The 13289-nt window shown below is 40.0% G+C and overlaps 3 protein-coding genes across 3 annotated transcripts; 2 read left to right on the forward strand and 1 right to left on the reverse strand.

Annotated features, from left to right (window-relative positions):
- The first annotated feature begins 3676 nt into the window (after window positions 1–3676).
- Window positions 3677–5657, forward strand: LOC146465186 (uncharacterized). Its single transcript, XM_085128818.1, has 2 exons — window positions 3677–5077; window positions 5223–5657. The coding sequence occupies exons 1-2, from the start codon at window positions 3677–3679 to the stop codon at window positions 5655–5657; spliced, it is 1836 nt and encodes a 611-aa protein (XP_084984944.1).
- A 21-nt stretch (window positions 5658–5678) lies between these two features.
- On the forward strand, window positions 5679–6560 carry LOC146465187 (uncharacterized). Its single transcript, XM_085128819.1, has one exon. The coding sequence runs from the start codon at window positions 5679–5681 to the stop codon at window positions 6558–6560; it is 882 nt and encodes a 293-aa protein (XP_084984945.1).
- Window positions 6561–8746: 2186 nt separating this feature from the next.
- Window positions 8747–12321, reverse strand: LOC146465188 (uncharacterized). The gene has a single exon (XM_085128663.1). It carries the CDS (start codon window positions 12220–12222, stop codon window positions 10129–10131), a length of 2094 nt encoding a protein of 697 aa, XP_084984789.1. The 5' UTR covers window positions 12223–12321; the 3' UTR covers window positions 8747–10128.
- Between the last annotated feature and the right edge of the window lie 968 nt (window positions 12322–13289).

A 13289-nucleotide genomic window follows, 5' to 3' on the forward strand; every position in this document is an offset into this window, starting at 1 on the left:
TCAAACTTTATAATTTTTCACCCCTATCAAAGGAAACTTGACCACCAAGTTAACCTTAAAATATTTGATAATGACACTAAAACCTTTGTGCCCTTAGAGCAAAAGGTGTATATCAAATACCTAGGCCGTTGTGTTAATTGACTCTAATCTCAGCTGGAAATACCACATTACACATATTACTACTAAAATAAGTAAAACTATTGGTTTAATCGCCAGACTAAGACATTTTTTCCCTACTAGTACATTGATAACTCTTTGAAGATTTGATATTCCCTTACTTATCCTACGGCATCACTGTATGGGGCCAAGCTGCGCAGACATACCTTAACCAAATCCTTGTTCTACAAAAGCGCGCCCTCCGCCTCTTATATTTTGCACCTTATAGATCTCATGCCATTCCTCTCTTTGTCTCCTCTAGTAGTATCCCGATCAATACGCTTTATTTTCAATCAATCTTGACTCTAAAGCATGATGTTTTTAATAAATTAGCAACGTGTAATATTTCTAATCTTTTTTACTTTTCAAGAGAGACACATAATTATAATACGAGATTCTCCTCAACTGGTAACTACCACATTAAATATTCGAGACTAAACCAACAATCTAAATCTTTTTCTCGACTTGGGGCTAAAATATGGAACATTATTCCTTTAGAACTTCAAAAATTACCCAAGTACAGCTTTAAGAGGAAAGTGCAAGACCTGTTATTCCATATTTTAATAAAAGAGGATGATTATGTTGGCATTCCTACTCATATCTCTGAGTTTTCAAAACTGAAAGTTACAACGTAATCGTAATTAAATCAATCTATTTAGAGTATAGCAATTTATATTTCTTTTCTTCATACGTTCACATCTTTTCTTTTCTTTCTTTTTTCAATGTTTGTATGGCTCACTGACAAATTGTATATAGATTTCTGTAAACTGTAATTAATTCTTGTAAATTAGTCTTCTCACTACCCGCGTAGATTAGCTCCAGCTACTTGCGGGTTAGTGTTGTCTTTGAATTTTCTGTTAAACATTTTTGAATAAACTTGAAACTTGAACTTGAAACCCTGGACTGTGTCCAAAACCCAGTAGCGAGATCGTGAATTTTGCAAGAATTGTAGCTGATAGTTCTGGAGAATACAGATCATGCAAAACAAGGGGGGATTTGCATGCTTCCCATCGTTCTTTCTGTTGCTTGAGGATGAATTGTTAGAAATTAAACTATAAGCATAAATTAGCATAATTTCGAGTGAGTGGCGGGAAGAGGCCACGTGAGAAGAACATGCCTTCGAGTTGAGATGTTATCGTCGGATCGATGAAGTTTTGAGTGTAGAGTGTAGAATCCGTTGTTAGATCAACTTTACAGAACTGAAACAGCCTGAGTGAAGCGTAATTACGAGGAAAATTGTGCAGAAGTCATTATTTATTGTGAGTGGAATTAAATATCTGAAAAACCTTAAAACATGGTCCTTCGAGCCGGATAAGCTGCCAGAACAACGAGTGAAGACAAACATCAAACAACTACAAATCGCCAAAGGACTGCATTGAAAAGACAAGGTTCCCTTAGCGGAGAGTTTAGAAACATCATGAACGTCGAAAAGGCCAGGAATATGCGAGAGGCTCACAAGGAGTTTGTGTACAAAACGATGGAGAATGCGGAGAAGATCTTAACAGATGGCGGGGAAGATTTGTCGTCGTCCAAGGAAAAGTTAACTGCGTTGAAGTCTTTGCTGGAAGAACAAATGGAAGCCATAAAAAAGCTGGATGAAACGATACTGGAGAACACTAAAAAAAAGCAACTGGAGAAAGAAATAGAAGATTCTGGTGAGTTTTGTCAGCATGTTTACAGTATTTTGGCGAAAATTGACTTTAGATTAGAACATTCTGAACATTCCAAACATGGCGGACACACGCAGACTCCGGCGGCAATTCAGGGAAATGGTAATTCTAAAAATGCTGAAAGCGCGAAAGTGAAACTACCTAAACTCGAGCTCAAATCATTTTCGGGCAAATATCAAGAATGGCAGAGTTTCTGAGACACATTTCAGTCCGCTGTAGATGGAAACCCTAGCATTTCGCCCATCGAAAAGTTCACTTATCTGAAGAGTTGTGTGACAAGTAATGCTGAATCCGCAATTGCTGGACTAAGTCTGACTGCAGACAATTACAAAGTAGCCATCGGCATTCTCAAGGACCGATTTGGTAAGCCACAGTTGTTAATATCAAATTACATGGATGCCTTATTGAAACTTCCATCTGTCAATTCAGTACATGAAACAAAGAAGTTACGTGAATTGTATGACAAGATTGAAATCAACATTCGAGGTTTGAATGCGTTAGGCGTTGAATCACAGTCCTTTGGGAATTTACTAGTCCCTATCGTAATGAAGAAAATCCCCTTAAAGTTGAGATTGATTGTAAGCCGCAAGTTTGGCAGTGAAGGAACATGGAATCTTGATGCCTTTTTGAATGCATTGAAGACTGAGTTGGAAGCCAGAGAAAGATGTACTGCAATGAAAACAAGTGGACCAAATATTAATTCTTCAAAGTTCGGACAGCATAAGACAAGAAGCAAACAGCCCTTTTCTGCCTCTGCGCTTTACACAGGTAACGAAGAAAGTATTCCTCGCTGTGCCTTTTGTAAGAAGAATCATAAGTCCATGAACTGCATGACTGTCACTGAACCGAGGACTAGAAGAACAATGCTGAGACGAAATGGCAGGTGCTTTGTGTGCTTGAAGAGTGGTCATATCTCTGCAAATTGCCCATCAAGGGCAAAATGCTTTTAACTGTGAAGGTAGACACCATGTGACCATTTGTGAAAGAACAAATAACACTGTAACATCCAGAAACTTGGGTTCTGAGGTAGCAACACCACATAGATCTGAACCACCTCAAGATACGAGCGGAGATACAGGAGCTTCAACAATGCACATTAGCAATAATGTCAACTCTGTGCTGTTGCAGACAGCCTAAGCCTTTGTTTGTAGACCAGATAACCAGGAAATTGGAGTGAATGCCCATATGATATTTGACTCCTGTAGCCAGAGATCTTACATAACCAGCATGACAAGAGAGCAGTTGAAACTGCCAACTGTGGGTAAGGAAACCCTTTTAATCAAAACGTTTGGAGATGACTCAGCTTCCATCAAGGAATGTGATGTTGTGCAGTTGCGTGTCAGAACATTAGATGGATTGAATGTCTATGTTACATCATATGTTGTACCAGTGATTTGCAGCCCAGTGTCCAATCAACAAACTCAAGACACATTGGAATGCTATCCTTACTTACAAGGTCTACAATTTGCATGTGGAACAAGTGATTCTGTTAGTGTTGACGCGCTAATAGGAGCAGATTACTACTGGTCCTTCTTCACTGGTAACCTTTTTTAAGAGAGATCCCTCTGGACCGGTAGCCCTTGAAACCAAGTTGGGTTGGGTGTTATCAGGCCCAGGCTGTGTGCCCAACGTCGACAAAGTCATGCACAGTGAATTTGAGTTCAACACACGTGTTAAAGATAGAGTCCACAGAGATGAGTGACATGAAAGATGATCTTCAGAAATTCTGTGACCTAGAAACTTTGGGGATAGAGGAAAGAGAAGCGTCTGTCTATGACAAGTTCTCAAGTGACATCAGGTTCACTGGGGAGAGATAGCAGGTCAAGTTACCCTTCAAGGATAACCATCCGATGCTACCAGACAATTACTCAGCTGCATCACGTAGACTGACAACAACAATCAAAAAGCTAAAGGACCAGCCAGAAATTCTGAAGCAGTATGATCAAGTGGTCAGGGAGCAATTGCAGAGTGGCGTAGTTGAATTGGTGCCACAGGATCAAATCCCACAGCCTGGAAGTGTTCATTATCTCCCACATAGAGCAGTTGTGAGACTTGACAGAGATACAACTAAGGTCAGAGTTGCTTATGATGCCTCATCCAAGGTGTTTGGACCAAGTTTAAATGACTGTCTGCACATTGGACCCTCTCTGAATCCTTATTTATTTGACATCTTGTTAAGATTTAGAGTCCATGAAGTTGCCTTAACTGCAGATATCGAGAAGGCATTTTTGAACATTAAGATTGATCCTGAACACAAAGACTTTCTCAGATTTTTGTGGATTGATGATCTGGGCAAGGAAAGTCCAGAGGTCATGGTGATGCGTTTTGCACGAGTGGTTTTTGGAGTGAACTCAAGTCCTTTCATTCTGAATGCCACGATCAGACACCACTTGAACACTTGTTTGCCAGTTGACAGTGTACTTGCAAGAGAACTGTTTAAGTCTTTGTATGTTGATGATTATGTTTCTGGGGATGGTGATGTGGACAGTGCATTCGTTCTGTCTGAGAAGATAAAGCTTTGTCTCAAATCAGGAGGTTTCAATATGAGAAAGTGGAACAGCAATTCAGAGGGACTCCTGAGAGCATTGCAAGAGGATGAAGCTTTCCGTGAAGACTTTGACAAGAGTGATGGATATGGTGTTAAAGAAGAAGATGAAAGCTTCTCCAAGTCAGTTTTTAAGCAAAGTACAGAGAAAGAACAAAAGGTTCTGGGAGTGCTTTGGAACCCTACCCAAGATGAACTGATTTATGATCTGAACAAGACATTGGGGGATGTAGATGCTCAACCAGCAACAAGACGATTGATTCTCAGTACAGCTACAAAATTTTTTGACCCCTTGGGATTGATAGCTCCTATCATACTTCAATTTAATATCATGTTTCAGAAACTTTGCAAGGATGGGAGAGACTGGGACGAGTTGCTCGACACTGACCTCCACCACCAATGGCAGACAATTTTGTTGGATCTAAGACAGGCTGGAAGAGTCAGCTTCAAGAGATGTTATACTGAAGGTTTGAAAGGGGATAAGGTCAAGTCAGTCCAACTTCACTGTTTTGCTGATGCATCGGAAAAGGCTTATGGAGCTGCAGTCTACATGAGAGTGGAATATGAGTCGAAAGTGGAATGCCAGATAATATCTTTGAAGACCAGAGTTGCTCCATTGGCTAAGCAAACTATCCCTCGTCTAGAGTTGTTGTCGAACCTAGCTGCGTCCAGATTGTTAAAGAGTGTGAGTCAGGCTTTAGAAGCTGTGAGAATTGACAATGTGTTTAACTGGACAGATTCTATGATTTCGTTGTGGTGGATCACAAATACCAACAAGGAGTATAAGCAGTTTGTTGAAAATCGAGTGGTTTCGAGTGACTGAGATTAGAAGAAATTCTCCACGTCAGCAGTGGAGGTACTGTCCCACAGCAGAAAATCCAGCTGATATAGCGTCTCGAGGAATCAAGTCTACTGACCTGAAGGGAAACAGCCTGTGGCTACACGGACCTGAATTCCTGTTTAAGAGTAGTGAACACTGGCCAAAGCAGCCAGAAAATGTACAAGTCAGAGAAGAATTATGCGAACTGAAATCATCTAAGTCGACTGCCTCCATCCTAGTGACAACGTGTGTGGAAGACAAGGAAGAAGAAGCGAGTCTAGCCAACGTTATCAAGTCTGAGAACTTTAGTTCCGTTACCAAGCTGATAAGGGTTACTGCACTGGTATTGTTGTTTGTTGAGAAACTAAAGAAAGCAAAGTCCGAAGAAGGAATGGAAGAGAATCCTTTAAGATTGCACAGACAAGCCGAGAAACTGTGGATTGAACACGTCCAGGAAGAGATTTAAAAGAGTGACAAGTATCGACAGATGAAGTCAGTCAGTCGTGCTGTTTATCTCGACCTCGTCCCAAGGTTGACAACCGAAGCGTTCGTGAGAAGTTTTAAGAGGTTCATCGCCAGAAGAGGTATCCCAAGTCTCGTAGTGTCAGACAATGGATCCACTTTCAAGAGTGAAGAGCTAAGGAAACTGCTAGCAGAACACAATATCAACCGGAAATTTAATGTCGCATTAGCTCCTTGGTGGGGAGGATTTTTTGAACGGCTCGTTAGATCAACAAAACGCTGCTTGAAGAAAACCTTGGGAACCGCACGAATCAGCTATGAAGAACTACTCTCTGTTGTTGTTGAAATAGAGGGAATACTAAATTCACGACCCTTGACGTACGTGGACGATGATTTGCGAAATCCTTTGACGCCGTCGCAATTGATTATTGGTCGTCGACTGTTGAGTTCAGAACGGAAGAGTTGCGGGCCTCCGTTGGAAACGCCACTGACTGGAAGTGAATTGTCAAAACGCGCGAAATATCTGACAACTGTTCTTTCGCAGTTTTGGAGACGTTGGCAAAAGGAGTACTTAACTGAGCTACGTGTTCATCACAATTGCCAATCGAAGAACAGACAGCCAACCGTCCAAATTGGAGACGTCCTTTGCATTCACAAGGACAAGACGCCCAGACAATTTTGGAACATGGGAGTTGTTAAATCCTTCATCACAGGACGAGATGGATTTCGTAGAGGAGCTGTGGTGAGAACGCGTGGTGGTGATCGAGTCATCGAGGTGACAAGACCCTTGAAGAAGTTGTATCCTGTAGAGGCTGGATTACGAGAGCCTGAACGTCAGAACGGGAACACTGATTCTCCTATAACTTTTGTAGGAAACGCTGAACAAGAAAATGTTGCTGAACATTAATTAAGGATAACGAGAAAGAAACGATGAACTCTCCCCTTTTGTTAATTTTGTAACGATCTTGAGCAGTTATATTGTTGATTGACTCGTGTTAGTCAAGGTAGGAAGTGTGTTAGAAATTAAACTATAAGCATAGATTAGCATAATTACGAGTGAGTGGCGGGAAGAGGCCACGTGAGAAGAACATGCCTTCGAGTTGAGATGTTATCGTCGGATCGATGAAGTTTTAAGTGTAGAGTGTAGAGTGTAGAATCCGTTGTTAGATCAACTTTACAGAACTGAAACAGCCTGAGTGAAGCGTAATTACGAGGAAAATTGTAAAGAAGTCATTATTTATCGTGAGTGGAATTAAATACCTGAAAAACCTTAAAACATGAATGATTTCCGGCGAAAGCTTTGAATATGTGTATTTTATTCGAATTTCCACATGGTTTCACAAATGAGATATGGCAAGTAAACAATTTTTACTCTGTTGCTAAATTCTCAATAATGTGATTAATGTGTTTCTTTGAGCGTATACAATCTTCTAAAAAGAATTTTAGGAGCCTTATTTGTTGGTTGTCATTAGCGACTGTTTTACAATGAGTGGTAATACTCATTTTGAATCTTTCATGCGGCACACAAAGTAACTGGTCGAAAGCCAAAGTTTTAGAAAATCAGCATTTTAAACCTCAAAGTTTGCTATGAAAAGAATTGACCTCTCTTGACCTCTTGTTTTCGCCCCAAAATTTGCTGTTGAATGTAGGTTATTTCTGGTTTCATATCAGTCAGACATGTGAACGACCGCCGTTACGAAGATCGTTTTCCTTTAATTTCTTTATAAATTCTCTTGCTCGAAATGTCGGATTATACGGGAGGTAAAATTTTATTCTGTTGGAATCGATCAAAACGAAGCCATGAATAAGGCGATTTAACCGGAAAAGCGGCGAGTTAATGTTAGGTAGATGTAGAACCGAAATGTAATAAACAAGCACAGCGGGAGCGGTGCGCATTTTTTAACGTTTTTTAATAATTAAAAATGCTTTTGAAATAATCTAAGTTCAGAGGAATTTTCGGCAGCTTCTCGTTTACTTTCTCTGTCTAGATTAATGCGAGTGGACTGCACGTTTTCCTTCTGATGTTTTTTCAATAAATAAATAAACATGCCAAAACAGTTGATACGATTTCCTCTTATCGTCTTTACGAGTTCGATAAGATTGTCGTGACCTATGACGCCTTATGAGCATACTTTGGTGATAAAACACATTAAATAGAACAGGAGCACTGCTGGCAGACAAATAAAAGAAGATTCTGTGAGATGTTGGCTGTTTTTGCACTATAAAACATTCGCTGGCGGACGTGCGAGCCTCACGGTGTCTATTGTCTAATGCGACGATCGCGAATGGCCTCGAGTTGATAATATAGTTTGCCCGCAATGCACAATGGGAAGCATGTAAATCCCCCCCCCCCCCCCTCTCGCCCCTTATTCAAAGCCTCCTTGAGGCATGTGTAATTTGATTTCATCACTAAATATGTCTTTCCCTCTTGTTTCTCTCGCAGACAAAAACCCTGAAAACTTGTCACACCTTCGATATAACAGTAAGGGAGCGGATAGGACTTTTGGGAGGTCGTCCTCATTGGTCAAAATCATTGTAAAACTACGTGTGATGCACCAGAAACCCCAAAATCCCCCTACTACTAGTTTTTTATAAACATACATTGTCACGCCGTTAACCCTCCGCTCAAAGTGTAGCAAAAAAAAATTTCCAGCTAACTTGTAAGCCCCTGGGGGGTACACTGACCCTATTTCAGACCAAAATATGTAATTTTCCGGTATCCTTTTCAGACCTGGGCTCTAAAATTCATACCCATTTTCAGACATGGTTTCTAGAATCCATACCCGTTTCTTTAGAGTCCATAACCGGCGTTTCAGAATTTCACGCCAAAATGGTTGGCGAACTCGGTTATATGTGAGGCGAACTCCAACGGGGCGAACTCGCTACGGGGCGAAACCACCGACATTCGTTATACTCCTGACATAGTCAAATGACGTTTGGCCAGATGTTCTCTCCCGAAGCGTAAGAAGATCTGGCTACAAGATTAGAAGCACACATGAAGAAGATCGTACTGTAAGACCTCCAAATTTTTCCTTGTAGTTTGGTTCATTTATTCAAGACACGTTATTACAAACAAGTGTAACTCAACTTTTATTGCTCACAACTGTCAAAAATCAAGTGTTACAACTTTAGGATAGAAACTTTGATTTATCAGCCAATGTTTACCTTACTATGGTGTGGGTGGGTTACACGCATGTGCAGCTGAAAACCCTTTCAAGTCTACTTAAGTCACTGTACAATGCACACACAATTCAACGTACCTTGATGCCTTTGCATGTAGTAAACACCCGCATAAAAGAACAAGTGGATTTAAGAACCTCCAGGCTGAAATTTGTCATTTTAGACACCTGTTATATAAGAACCTCACAATAAATATATGAAGACTTATTCAGGCTGACCTTGAAAAAGTAGGTTCTTAAATGTGGGTGTTTACTGTATTGCATCTGAATTTGGGTACAACTTCCAGAAAACTTACTCAGTGAATTGGGGTTGGTAACCCTGGGGGATGGGGGGGGGGCTCCCATTGAAAAGCAATGGGGGTGATTGTCTGAAATTTTGAAAAGAACTCCTAAAAGGTGCTGGAATGCCGTTTTGTGGGAGTGGTCCAAACAATTTATTTTACCCTTAGAGATACCAACTCTAAAGAAATTTTAAATAAGTTAAAATTGTTGATCTTTTCATTGATGAGTCAAGAATGAGGCAAAAATTAAAATCAGTTGACTGACATTTACTTCTCCTCACTACCCTAAAAGGTACCACCATACCTCTGATGGAAGTCATTTTAGATTTTAGCACCCTAAGGGGTACCAAACCACAAATTTCAACCCCTTAAAGGTACGATGATCACCCCATCACTTTTATAATAATTATTATGGGAGCCCCACCCCCTACTCCATCCTCGGGTTGGTAAAATATATCTGAGAGCTACCCTCGAACTGACTATTAACTTTTAAGCAGCGACACTATTATACATCATCCTGTTTGCGTGAAAAATCATTAGATACATTTTTCCCTTTGTTCATCCTAACAGTTATACCAGTTATCAAACTGTCCACACAATGGGTACTGCAGATGTCAATGTGTAGGCCACACTTTATCACAATGAGAAAAAAGTTTAAGTACAGCTCTTAAGCTTGTGGTTTTCAATCAAAGTGCTGTATTTCCCTTATTTTTATGGACCAAAATCAACTGGGACTGGTACTCAGGATTGAACAACAGGTTCAGGTTTTTCCTGATGTCAAAGCATTTTCTTCAGGAATTTTATACGATCTTATAATTTACAGTTTAAAAGTCGGCAGGGTCCAAAAGAAAAACTGCACACAGTTTTCAAAAATTCCTATCAAGTCAAACTTTTCATCTCAAATCAGCACTAATCTGGGGATTGGCTCTTTCCAACAACTTACTCATAGGAAATTATATAACTATGCATACAGCCAAAAGAGGCCAGGGAAAAATTAATGCTTGAGAAATGATGCTCAGACCATTTTAACTATTTCAGCCAACTCATCCTTATGCTCTCCATCATATTTACTGATAGAATCTTTTATGAATTCAGTCACCTGCTCTCCTGGCACTGCATTGCTAAGGTTAAATTGCGAATGAGTTTCCAAAGCATCATAAAGCTTTAATGTTAGCAAGTACATTGGTATCAAACGAGGATCAGAGATAACTTGGGCGCTCCCTCTGCGACCACTGAAGTCTGGTAACCGGCAACCTGAGTCTGACCACTTGAAACTGTCATATTCTTTACAAAATTCTGACACTTCAGGAATTTCTCTAGTTTCTAAGGTTTCCCTTATTTTTTCAATTGTTTGCCTCTCACCCAGAGATAGCACTTCCTTGAAGTGTTTTTGTGTTGCAACACCAACTACCTTTAATTCACCTTTGACCCTGCAAAGAACTGGGCTACCTGAATTGCCTGAGTTAAGTGGACAGTTTAACACTGCTTTTGTTAGACCTGAAAATGTTCTTTTGGATCCAGCTACATACCCATTCACAAACAGAGCCGTTTCGTCTGTATGACTAATTGGATAACCAAAAGAAAAAATTTGCATGCCTGGTAACAGAGATTGAGTGGACAGTTGCAATGGGCAAATTCTACCTACATGTAAGTCAAGATCTGGGCAATAGAGGAGTGCCAGATCTTTTTTAGTATCATCATAAGCAACTTTACAAGGGAACTCACCAATGGCCTTATTGCAAATAACAACTTGAGTTTTCTTGCTTCTATCATTCTGGACACTTTCAATGACATGCTTGTTGGTGATCACAAAGTGACCTTGAATGATAAAACCTGAACCATGTTCAATTTCAACACTGGCAGTGGCTTTCTTGTACTCTTCTTCAATACTGGCTCTTTCCTGGTCAACCTTTTTTCTCTTTTCATCTGATTTAGGATCTTCTTCTTCAGGATACTTGTCAAAAAGCCTTTTAGAATCAAAATGTTCAATTGCCTTTTGAATATCAAAAATGTCATAGGTCTGGTATTCCTTTGGCACTCCACTCTCTTCTTCTTTAGTGGGAAATACATCTGTATCATTCTCTGAAAAGGGACCCACAAAGCAATCTTTTACTCGGCGCTCTGCCTCACTCCGAGAATATTTGCACTCAGCTTTGTCTTTGTGTTCTTGGTATTCTCTTTCCAAAGCATCCCTGTGTGCATCAATTGACCTTTTCAATTCATCGCATCCAGGTCCCACTTCTGGGTATTTCTCTAGAAGCACTCTTTCATCCAAATGACATATTCCTCTATGAATATCAAATATGCTGTAAGTTTGATTTAATTTTGGTTCCCCACTTTCATCTCGTTTCAAAGGAATTACATTCACACTTGATGGGAAGTAAAATGAATAACAACTCTTGACTCGTGACAGTGCTTCCTCTATGGAGTATTCACGAAGTCCACATTTGACACCAGTCTTGTCAACAGAGAGGGCTTCTGTGTACTCTTTTTTGACATCATTTATTGCAGCCTCTCTTGGTTCATGTTTATCGACAAATTTCAGTTTATCGTAATGAACAAAAGCATCATGAATTTCAACAATGTTGTAAGTTTCGTCACTACATAAACTCTTGTTTTCAAGCATTGGTACATCTCCTGCAAAGTTGCCCGCAAAGCAGTCCCTCACTCGACGCTGTGCATTAAGCCAGGAGTATCTGTGTCGTCCATCTGGGTTAGCTCTTGCTTGCTGGCACTCTCGTTCAACATCAGCCCTGCGCTTATCAATCAACCCCTTCAGTTTATCAGAACCGGGTCCCTCTTTCGGATACTTGTTAACAAAACGCCTTTCATCGAAGCTAAGAAGAGCGTCATGAATATCAATAATGTCTACTGAATCACTATCAGTACTCAGGTCACCCGGAAGAATGAAGTGATAGAATTCGAGCCACGATGGAGGTGTAGCTGGCCAAGGGCGACCCGGAAACTTTCCAGCATAGCATGCCAACAATCGCTTGCGAGCGGTATCTCGATGATATCTGCGTGTTTCCGGCCTCCCCAAAATCTTCACCTTTACACAGGCATCCAGTGCCTTTCTTCCCTCTTCACTTAACACATCACCAGAATACATGCCTTAGGATGATTTTGTGCGGGTGATATAAACAGGACAAACTTGAAGCAGGCTGCAATCTGACACTCAAATCACTCAGGGCGCCATCTTGGAGGTGATTTGTAATGCCGAGGAAGACTGGCGCGAGCACTCTTTGGAAAGATTCCTTTCCATTCCTTTTCATAAACATAACAAACTGGAAGTCTAGTTTTCTGCTACTAGTGTGGTATGTTTAAAAGGTTTTTGTTAACACCTTTGGCCCTCAACTTGACATGTTTACGTCTGTAGCGAATTTAAAGAGTGTCGAATGCATGTATAGTAATGCTACTAGTCACGCCATGCTGGAGAAATTTTGGGGCCCGAAACTTTGGAATAATCTACCTTCTTATATTACTAGTAATAGTTTTCACTAGAGTTGCCCCCGCTTTTGAAGATCTGTTTAACACCTGTATATGGCTTTTACGGGATATAAATACTGTGCATACGAATTTTAAAAAAGAAACGTTTGAATATTTATTGAAGTTAACATCCATGTAACTGGTTAGCATATTTATCTGTAAATTTGACATTGAAAACTATTACAGTCATACAGTTTTGTTTTGTGAAACAGCAACGTATTGTATGTATAATTACCTGCAATATATTATCCATAAATCAGTTGATATAAATGTATTTCAATTGTAAAGTTAATATTCTGTGTAACAGGAATGTGTGGTACGTTAAAATTTGAGTAATTGTTGGGAAAATCACTATAATAACCATAACAACAACAATAACTAAACTTGCAACAATGTATAAATCTATCAAAATATAATCATCTGCAGTATATTTATGTATAAATCAGGCAATATAAATCTATTTCAATTGCTGCTCGAGGATGTGAACTCGTGGTTTGAAAGGCTGCTAAAGACACAGGCGCCCCAAGCTCACGTTTAGAGAAAGCGAAAAATTAATTATCTATTTATTCATATATGCGTCACGGTTGTGTGAGTTGGAACGTGACCTTTCATCTTACGCGGTGTTAGGTTACATGATAACCGTTGAGAATTTGAGCGCTTTATAAGACGTTGTATGGGGAATAAAATATC

The sequence above is a fragment of the Pavona decussata genome, unplaced genomic scaffold (genome assembly GCF_977016875.1).
Source record: "Pavona decussata unplaced genomic scaffold, jaPavDecu1.1 SCAFFOLD_156, whole genome shotgun sequence".
NCBI classification, from domain to species: domain Eukaryota; kingdom Metazoa; phylum Cnidaria; class Anthozoa; order Scleractinia; family Agariciidae; genus Pavona; species Pavona decussata.